We start from the raw sequence: 10,898 nt of genomic DNA on the forward strand, positions 1-10,898 counted from the left end.
TGTGGAGAAACACTAGAACTAACAATACTACTGGAGTGAGATAGAGGAGAACAATCATCTCCAACATGGACTGATTGGTTTGTGGTAATTATACCAAGGGATCAATTAATTGATCCCTTGGTATAATTACTAAGATGTTAAAATGATATTAATGTTAAAATGCGACATGTTTTACGATCACAGTTAGGTTTCATACATGGATCCATACAGAAAAAAGTTGATCTTGTCTCACAAAATGTAATCACCCACACACACACACACAGTAAAGGAAGCCGTTGATTGCTCAAGCAGAGGATCTGCTTCCCCATTCCCTGGGAAAACTGCTCTCCAACAGAGAAACTGCAAGCAAACCACTTTCTGCTTTCAGCCGGTTCAGCCTTCACTTCACCTCCCTGCCTTTCTTCTTTCTCTTTTCGTCTTCTCTTCTTCTTCTCAATTACAGTTCAGTCATTGCCCTTCACTCTTAACTCCGTCCTCCTCCCCTCTCCTTCTCTCTCAAACACACTCACGCACTTTCTCATTCACAAACAAAATGTTCTGTTTCATCTTTCCTGCTAGTGCTACTTGTTTTTCCCCCATTCATAGATTGCTGGCATGAGAGAGAAAGAGAGAGAGAGATGGAAAGAGAGAGAGAGAGAGGGGAGAGAGAGGAGAGAGAGAGAGACAGAGAGGGGAGAGAGAGGAGAGAGAGAAAGAGAGGGAAAGAGAGAAAGAGTCCCTGAGGCGTTGTGGACGCTTGCTCACACACTTGGCTCTAATGTGATTTACACGGTCAATACAATGGCACTCATTACCATATAATTAACTCACACACACACACACACACACACACAAATACGCACACATAAATACCCATGTATAACACATAATCGGTCACATAAACACATGCACGCACACACAGAAACACCCATACATACCACATAATTGCACATACATTCATGCCACATTCACATTCGCACACACACGCAAGCTGTACACACACACTCACACACACACACACACACACAGGCCTGCAGTGGGGCCAGGAATGCGGTATGCAGAGACAGCTATGCGGATGCTGAGAGCTGCATGCAGATTTAGAAGTGAAAGCTGGGAATGTGGATGAAGGATTTTGGGAACGTCAAGATGAGGAACAAGGGATAATAACTGGGAGAGAGAGAGAGAGAGAGAGAGAGAGAACAGAGAGAGGAGGAGAGATGGATGATGACAGATAGTTTGGGGAGAAAAGTTCAGCTGTGCTTGATGTGGCTTCAAGTGCTAATCCTCCAGATCCTCTTGTGTTTTGGTATTCCATCTCCATCTTTGTCCCTCAGCCTCACTGTGGTGTTTCTGCACTGCACGTCCCACAGATCACCTGTCAATCAAACAGTGTGGGCGGAGCTTGGCTTCTCGGTTGCTGCAGTTTGAGTTTCTCTTTTCTTTGTCTGTTCAGCCATGGTGGCTATCACTGCTCATGCTGACTACCCAGTTCTTTTTCTTCTGTTGATTCCAAACAAACCGGAAACGTAAAACCAATTCAAAGTAAAAAAAGTAGAAAAGTCGTACATCTGATAATCCCGACTGCACATGAATGCAGCATAACAGCAGCGTCAAGCCTGTAGTCTGCTCTACCAATCAGAAGTGATGCGTTCACATGAGAGTAAATCCCGGCAATGGGAAACAATTTTTGTTGCTCATACAGACGACTTTGAACGTGTGTGTGTGTGTGTGTGAGTCTAATTGCATGTGCAGTATTGTCCATCCTAGCGTGCATGTTCACAGCCAGGCTTCTGTGTGTGTGTGTGTGTTAATTTGATTAAAATGCTTTCCTAACTCCCTGAGGCCTTTCATCAATACACAGAGGTGTGAGTGTGTGTGTGTGTGTGCGTGTTCTTACTGGTGTTTATATTTAGTTCAGAAGCCTCTGTATGAATGGAGCCTTCTCTCCATTCATCTGAAGCTGAACCATTTTGAAATAAAAGAGCTTTCAGGATCAAATGGAGGCTGCCTGTTGCGTGATGTTGGCGTGATATTGTCACAGAACACGCCATTCACCACTGGACATGTGATTTCCTCCATGTAAGCTAGACACACTGCAGTTAAGGGAGGAGCAAGGAAGTGAATGTTTTCATTCATCACACAGTATATGTGCACCTTGGGGGAAAAAAAATGCTACCTGGAATTGATCTGTTTTTGGGAGACTCATGTCTGTCTCATTGTAAACTTACCAGGTGAAGAGAACATGGCCATAAAAACATAAACATATTATGCATGTTTTGGCCACAACCCAAATATATTCACTTTACTGTCATAGAGTAAAGAAACCAGAAAATATTCACATTTAAGAAGCTTTTTAAGAAGAATTTTGACTTATTTTTCTTAAAAAATCACTCAAACCGATTAATCGATTATCAAAATAGTTGGCTATTAATTCATTAGTTGACAACTAATCAATTAATCGTTGCAGCTCTATTCCAGTCTTAATATGAAAATCTCAAACTAGTTAATGAGATTCAAATGCCATGATATGCAAATACGGTAGTAAGTATTTTTCAAAGTCTGTTTTGAGTAGTGTAGGGAATGAGATAATAACCTATAAGCAGGGTTATTAAATTAGCCTGCACAATACAGTGTACAGTAGATTATAAAAACAGTTTTGAGTTACAATAAAATGAGTGTACATGCACACACACACACACACACACAGACACTCATATTATAGTCTCTCTCCCTATCTCTCACTCTCTTACACACACACTCTCTTCTCTCTCACACACTCTCCTTTTTCTCTCTTTCTTTAACACAGACAGACAAACACACAAACAAATACCCATGCATACCACCTAATGGTATGCATACATACACACACACACACACATACCACATAATTGCACACACATTCATGCCACATGTACAGGCATATTCAAACACACGCACGGCAGCAGGAGTGCAGCAGGCGGACATCAGCTGGTCTGACAGCTGGTTGCTATGACGATGCATGGGCACAGCAAGCTGAACACATTCAGATCTGGTGAGTCAGCCTCTGTGCGTGTGCGTGTGTGCGTGTGTGTACGTGTGTGTGTGTGTGTGTGTGTGTGATAGGATAGGAAGCGAGGAGAGAGAGCGAGTGTGTGAGCGCTACAGAAAGAGAAAGGAGGAAGGAGAGTGTGTGTGTGTACGAGAGAGGAGGACAGAGATAGGGAGCGAGAAGGTGAGAGAGTGTAAGCGTATCAGTGAGTGTGAGTGTATCAGTGTGTGTGTGTGTGTGCCAAGGCTATTAATAAACCCAAGGTAGAACAGCTAATTATATTCCACCTCCTGTAGAATCAGCCCTTCCCGGCTCTATCCCAACAAGGAGTTCAGGAGAATATACGGCTGCAACCGCCGCAGTGCAAAGACAAGACCGTGTCAGCACAAGTTCAGGCATTTAGCTGCATCCATCCTGCATTAGTACTGTATCTACTGTTACTTTATTTATATAACACCTTTTAAGGCTCAAACCAAGGATACAAAGTGCTTCACAATAAAAACTCCAATTAAAAACATAAGAACACAAAGCACATAGATAAAAACAGAAAACCAGGCATCATTTTAAGACATCAGCTGCTTTGAAAAAGATCACAATAAATTGAGATTTGCAAGTAGATGGTGTGCGGGAGCTTCATATGTTTATGTTCCTTTTTCTCCCAGCACCCACAACTGAAATTGTCAGGTGTGCAAACTTTATTTTATTAAAGACAACATTAGTAAAAAAAAAAATACAGCTTCTACAGCCACTGAAAGCAAGGGAATGAGATTAAGAGGTTTTATTTTTTCATCACAGGCTCATCACAGGCTCATCAGTCTCATCACAGTCTCATCGCAGTCTCATCACAGTCTCATCACAGGCTCATCACAGTCTTATCAGTGTCATCACAGGCTCATCACAGTCTTATCAGTGTCATCACAGGCTCATCACAGTCTCATCACAGGCTCATCACAGTCTTATCAGTGTCATCACAGGCTCATCACAGTCTTATCAGTGTCATCACAGGCTCATCACAGTCTCATCACAGTCTCATCACAGTCTTATCAGTCTCATCACAGGCTCATCACAGTCTTATCAGTGTCATCACAGGCTCATCACAGTCTCATCACAGTCTCATCACAGTCTCATCACAGGCTCATCACAGTCTTATCAGTGTCATCACAGGCTCATCACAGTCTCATCACAGGCTCATCACAGTCTTATCAGGCTCATCACAGTCTCATCACAGGCTCATCAGTCTCATCACAGGCTCATCACAGTCTCATCACAGTCTCATCACAGTCTCATCACAGTCTCATCACAGTCTTATCAGTGTCTCATCACAGTCTTATCAGTGTCATCACAGGCTCATCACAGGCTCGTCACAGTCTCATCACAGGCTCATCACAGTCTTATCAGTGATCATCACAGGCTCATCAGTCTCATCACAGTCTCATCACAGTCTCATCACAGGCTCATCACAGTCTCATCACAGGCTCATCACAGGCTCATCACAGGCTAATCACAGGCTCACAGCTCTGAACCAAACCAACACATCTAGTGAGCGATGGTTGCCATGGAAGCAGACAACAATCTTCCCATTGTTAGCCAAGAAGCAAAGCATCAGACAGCAAAATGCCATGACTCAAATGTCAAACAAGTCTGAAAATCAGGTAATAATGTTCCTCAGTGCTGCAGTTACCAACTCAGTGTGCTGTTATCATAGTGAAAAGCCTCCGCTGATGTTGGTAAACAAACTCAAAAGCTGAAAATGTTTCTACTCTGTGGTGTTGCGTATGCATATACATGTGGGCATATACATCACCAGGAAGGATCAAAAGAATTTTCACTTGGTTGTAGGAATGGGACGATCTGTGTATCTCACAATATGATTCAATACGCAATATGAGGTTCAGCATTCAATACAACCACTACATGATGTAATAAAAAAAATGTTCAGTGACAATCTTTCTAGCGATGCCACTGGCTCACTAGAATGTAAACAACAATTTAAAAATGTCATTACAAAGTGACGATAATATAATTTGGATGGAGAGCTTGTGAAACTGTGAAGGTCAAGCGTCTCATTTGTGATTACTACAGCAGATATCACCATTCATTTTTCTGACCCACGGATACGGATTGTTTACTTGGTGGCCAATGAACATGAATGAAAAGCTTGTGACATCGCCTCGTGCATGTCCAGCCCATCAGTACAGTACAGTACTGTAATAATAACCTTATGTATTGCAGTTACAGTAAGAAAACAACATAACTGGATAAATGGATATTCTGCTGCTGCCAGGCTGATAAGCTGAGATAACACTTCATGTGATTTGCAGTCTTTGTCCTTTTGCACTTTGACAACAGAAAACTATCATTCCAATAAAGGCCATCAAAGCGAATTGGTAAATGTCTGTGTCTTCTGTATGATCAGCAGCTCTGTATATGTTAACGTTGTTTTAGTGGAGGTCTCTTGCACAAGCTGATCTGTATTTGAACCTCTCTTTTATACATGTATGTCCATATAAACAGATACTTATGCCATATATTACATCCATCTTGACATTGTGTATTTTCATATGCTCATATTGTGCATATTCTTCATTCTTTCCTTCCCTTGTCTCAGTATGTTCTGTTATTTTACACACCCTGCATACAGTACATGCTGAAATTCATATCATTTTTGCATACTTTTCATACCTATGAGAATGAAAGAGAGAGAGAGAGAGAGAGAGAGTGAGGGAGAGAGAGAGAGAGAGAGAGAGAGAGAGAGAGAGAGATAGAAACACTGAGCTGAGAAAGAAAAGGGACTCCATTCTTCTGCCAGACCTGACGTCAGGACGGGGTCAGCACATGGCCTCGGTGTAGGGTGACGTGTGTGTGTGTGTGTGTGTGTGTAAGAGAGAGAGAGAGGGAGAGAGAGAGAGAAAGGGACAGGAATAGAGACTTCATGACAGAAAGCAAGCGATAGGTCTTGTGTGTGTGTGTGTACGTGTATGTGTGTGTGTATGTGTGTGTGTGTGTGTGTGAGAGAGAGAAAGAGACAGTGCATACCAGAAAGAGCAAGAGATAGGTGTGTGTGTGTATGCGTGTGTGTGTAGCAGTCCACTCAGCATAAGAGGATCCAACCTGGGCCTCAATCCAGTACTACACACACACACACACACACACACACATACACACACACACACTGCTGCTACTGATACTACTGCTGCTGTTATTTTGCTCACCCTGCTAATGCACATTTGCACATTTCCATTCACACATTTCTACTTTTATCCAGTAATAAATAGTCTCTTTTCTCCATCTGGACTGTGGAGTCAGGTTCCACTAATGACAAAAACCCCATTGAAGAGGCTGTTGGATTTCAGCACAGATCCACAAAGATGGAGGCTGTGTCTGCAGTGCATTCTGGTCTCTCTCCTGCTCCTGTGGGTGGAGAAACTGGTCTCTCTCCTCTCCTACGATGGATTTCTCCCTGTATGATTGTTGAACGTCTCATTTCCTCATATCAAACTCTATGGTAGCTGCTGGAAACATCTGGAGGTGACTATAAACAACAACTAAATGGAGCCAGGAATGCAAGCCAGGAATGCAAGATACAGCGCCAACAGCTGTTTTTATATATATTATTTTATATAATATTTCCCAGCAGCGACCATACTGACACGAGTATTTTATTAGGGCATATAAATTGAATCTACAGCGTCTCAGTTAGTGGGAAAGAGAGGCTCCTCTCTGTTCTCATCTCATCCACACTGTGATCCAGCCTGATAAGACAGGTGGATTTTTTTTTCCAGTATGAGTTTATTGAAGAAGGGAAAGAGTTCCTCCAGTGTCTAGAACAGTGGTTCTCAACCTTTTTCATATCAAGGACCCCTAATTTAGTCCACATTAGGGCCTCAGACCCCAATTTGATGCGATTTTGTCCCTCGGACCCAAATCTGAGAATATTTAGTTAGATATGATTTTGACTAGAACTCCATGACTATCTGTATTGTAGGGAGAGAGATAGTCAGTCTCCGACATTCTATAATTGTTCTTGTAAATGAAATAATGACGTTTAACGATTCATCAATTTGCTGGGGACCCCCTGGGATGCCCTCAAGGACCCCTGGTGGTCCCCGGACCCCACGTTGAGAACCACTGGTCTAGAAGACAAAGAGGTAGTTAATAATAATCTCCATATAATGTAGTAATCTGTAGCGGAGGGTAAACCCACCTAAACCTACTTCACCACCTTTTTCTTTCTTTCTTTTTCTTTCTAACAGGTTTTGTCAATTTTTGTTTACTTACAAAGCATCTTCACCAGTATGTATGAAAACAAAATCACACTTCGAAGCACAGAGAAGCTTATGCATTCATATATCAAACCCTCCCCACCTCTAAGACAGGTGTATTTCTACATAAAGAACTTACTTACATCTTTTAAATTTCATCTAATCTAATCTAATCTAATCTAATCTAATCTAATCTCACACTGCCAAAACAAACACAGACGATGACAGAACAACAACCAACATAAAGAACAATGATTTCTCTCTGTCTTCCTCTCCCTGCGTCACCACAGCTCCGACAAACCTTTACAGCCTGAAACAACGCTGAAAGCTGCCCTTTCTCTTACCAGACAGCACACACACACACACACACACACACACACACACACACACACACACACGTACACACACACACAGCATCCTCCCACCTCTCATTTCCACACTCTCTCTCTCTCTGTCTCCTGAGCTCTCAATTTGGACAAAGACCGCTCTGTCTGTCGTCTCTCTGCAAAACCAGTACCAACCCAAACGAGCCAAGCACACACTGGCACACACACACACACACACACACACAAACACACACACACACACACACACTTCCAGTATCTCTGTTCATTAGTATATGGGAAGGAAACAAAGGGATTCTTCTAGCAGGTCACAGAGTTCACTTTGAAATGCCACACATTTTGCGTGTGCGTGTGTGTGTGTGCGTGTGTGTGTGTGCGTGTGTGTGTGTCTTACCTGGTCAAAGAGCTGTTTGCCTGTCGTGTTGGGCTGGATGGCGAACTCCAGCTCAGCGTCCATGGTGGTGACGCGTACATTGATCTGCAAAACACCAAAAAACACACAGCTAATCAATCAATTAATCCATCAAAATATCACACATGTGGGTTAAAACCTTCGGATATCACAACGCTGAACAATTCCATGACTTTTCCATAACAGGAGCTGAAACAGCCTGGTTTCTCAGTCTGGTTTCCACTGATCAAATGCAACGAATGTGTGAGACAAGTTGTAAAGTGCATTCTGTTATGATATTCCCTGACTTCAATGAATACTTGATCTAATTCCCTGATTTTCCCTGTGTGAAATACACCTCCCTAAATTCCACGATATTCCAGGAATTCCAGGACCTTGGAGAAAACTCAGCTAAAACGACACTAAAGAGGATAAAAACTCTCAAGAAGTTCCTCAAATCCCCAGTCCTCCTCCTCTCCTCGCTCTAACACGCTCTTATTTTGAAGTAAAAATCCCGTTTACCTTTTACCTCTCTCTCTCTTTGCCTGTGATCACAGGAGTATTTTCAACTTGCTTTATTGGCATGACAAGTACATTTCTGTGTTGCCAAAGCGAATGGACTATACTTGTAATACATACCAGTATTATCTCAGTATTATCAGGTCAATATGACTCTGACCTGTGACCTCCTTACCATTGGCTGCTTGTAATGTTAGTGATCTAGGAATTGAAGCTCATACTTTTGACTTCACTATAAGTCGCTCTGGATCAGAACATCAGCTAAATGCCAAAAATTCAAAATGTAAAACAGGAGATCTATGATGCTCATATCACATGGCTTTGAGTGAGACACACACACACACACACACACACACACACACAGCAGACATGTGTGACGATGATCCATACACATGTTTTGAACCTATTGAGCCTGCATGCGTCACAGGAAGCTCACATCATCACAGCTCATCTCTTATCTGCCTCTCTCTCTCTCTCTCCCTCTCTCTCTATCAGTCTGCTCAGCTGGATGACAGCTGGACAGAAAAACACCACACTGATAGAGAGAGTGAGAGAGAGAGAGAGAGAGAGAGACGGAGAGAGGGAGAGAGAGAGAGAGAGAGAGGGAGAGAGAGAGTGAATCAGACAGACATGAAAGAGCAAAACAGCAGAAGAGAGGATGAAAGAGTGAAACAGCAAAAGTGACAAAGACAGAAAACAAAAGAGCAATAAATTGAGTGAAAGAAAGGCCAAAAAAAAGAAAAGAGCACTAGAAAAAGAGTACTGGTACAAAAGAGAGGAAACTAGTGAAAGAAGGTGCAAAAGAAAGAAAAAGCGAAAGCGTGGAAGAAAGAAAAGTGCAAAAAAGAAAGAACGAATAATGAAAGTGTGAAAGTCTGAGAGAAAATGAAAAAGAAAACGAAAAAGAAAGTGCGAGAAAAAGTGCAAAAAAAAACAAGTTAAGAAGTGTGAAAGTGCAAAACAAAAGGAAGAAGGAGCAGAAAAAAGTGTGAAACAAACACAAAGTTTAAAAGAAAGACGGAAAGAAAGAAAGAAAGAAAGAAAGAAAGAAAGAAAGAAAAAAGAAAGAAAGAAAGAAAATGTAAAACGTTTCAAAGGCCGTTCAAATCTCCGAACACATCAACTCTGCATGTGTGTGTGTGTGCTGCAAATATTCAACACAACTGCAAAAAACAGAAAGAGACAGAGAGGCAAAGAGAGAAGCTGAGTTCCATCAAGTGTTTTCATGCAAATGTTGATGTTTTGAATTAGAGAGGCTGAATGGAAATTTCGTTAAAATGTCCTCAAACAAAAAGGTTTTTTAATGAAATTATGTGATAAATTGTGATGGAAACGAATAAATAATTAAAAGCAGTCTTCACATGATCTGCTCAACAAATGGTTACATCTTACTGTAAACACTTCAAAGTGGTTTTGCACTTTGTGAAATGTTAAATGAAATGAAATGAAAATCTAAAAATATCTGACCACCAAGTGTGTTTCTTTGTTTCTGTCTTCAGATGAAAGTATGAAATATGGCCAACATCAGCTGACACCAAAGAATAACAACTTGTCCCATGCTAATCAATTCTTACTCTTTCCATTTTTCTGGTGGATGTGTTTGCTCTAATGTTCAAGAAGCCTGATCATTTATTTCAACCCAGATGATGGAAACACAATTTTTTTTTTTTTGCAACATTTCAAATGTTCCTGTTAAAGTCGCTCGACAGTTGGACGGAAACTGAGCGGGAAAAAAGACAGAAGGAGACGGAGAGAAAGACGAAGAGATGGAAAACGGCACCACAGAGGACGATTCAGGACACACACAGTCTGACAGAAGAGAGAAAAGAATGAGAAAGCACGCAGAGATGTGACGACCCACTGAGCCTGCCAGAGAGGAGGAGAAGAAGGAGAAGAAGAAGAAGAAGAAGAAGAAGGAGAAGAAGTAGAAGTAGAAGAAGAAGCCTCATGGTAGAGAGCGTCTCTGCTGTCTCTCCAGGCTCCAGAGTGAAATCTGCACCAAAATAGCCACAACAGCTTGGAGGACGGCTAGCTTCCCTTTTAGTACGCAAAAGAATGAATTTACATGATGGGTGAATGGGTGGATGAATAATCAAACCAAATGACAGAATGATGGACTAAATGATCGAATGACAAGAGACTGACTGAGCGGATGAATGAATGAGCGCTATAAGATCGAGGTAAACACAGCTGCATAGTTTTAAGTTATTCCTCACTATAAAAAAACAAAGGTTTTATTGGCATTGTGAAGGGAGCGGTGCAGTAAAGTGCTGCTGCTCTTCCAAACTGGTTTTTGCTGTCTTGGCAAAAAAACATAAGGAAACAGTTGGGAGGAGGAAGCTGCTGCAGAGAGGGATTGTGGGAGGAACAGTCCT

The 10,898-nt window shown here is 41.8% G+C and overlaps 1 protein-coding gene across 2 annotated transcripts in view; it reads right to left on the minus strand.

The window, feature by feature from the left end:
- LOC139649467 (radixin) overlaps positions 1-10,898 on the minus strand; it is a 66,045-nt gene that overhangs the window by 19,706 nt on the left and 35,441 nt on the right. For both annotated transcript variants that reach the window (XM_071525878.1, XM_071525880.1), the window contains exon 3: positions 8,008-8,091. In XM_071525878.1, the coding sequence (XP_071381979.1) occupies positions 8,008-8,091 (84 nt within the window). The remainder of the gene's footprint in view (positions 1-8,007; positions 8,092-10,898) is intronic.

This window comes from Centroberyx affinis, unplaced genomic scaffold (genome assembly GCF_046629955.1).
Source record: "Centroberyx affinis isolate AG114_WGS23_722 - 3 ecotype Tasmania unplaced genomic scaffold, CSIRO-AGI_Caff_v1 ptg001348l_1, whole genome shotgun sequence".
NCBI classification, from domain to species: Eukaryota; Metazoa; Chordata; class Actinopteri; order Beryciformes; family Berycidae; genus Centroberyx; species Centroberyx affinis.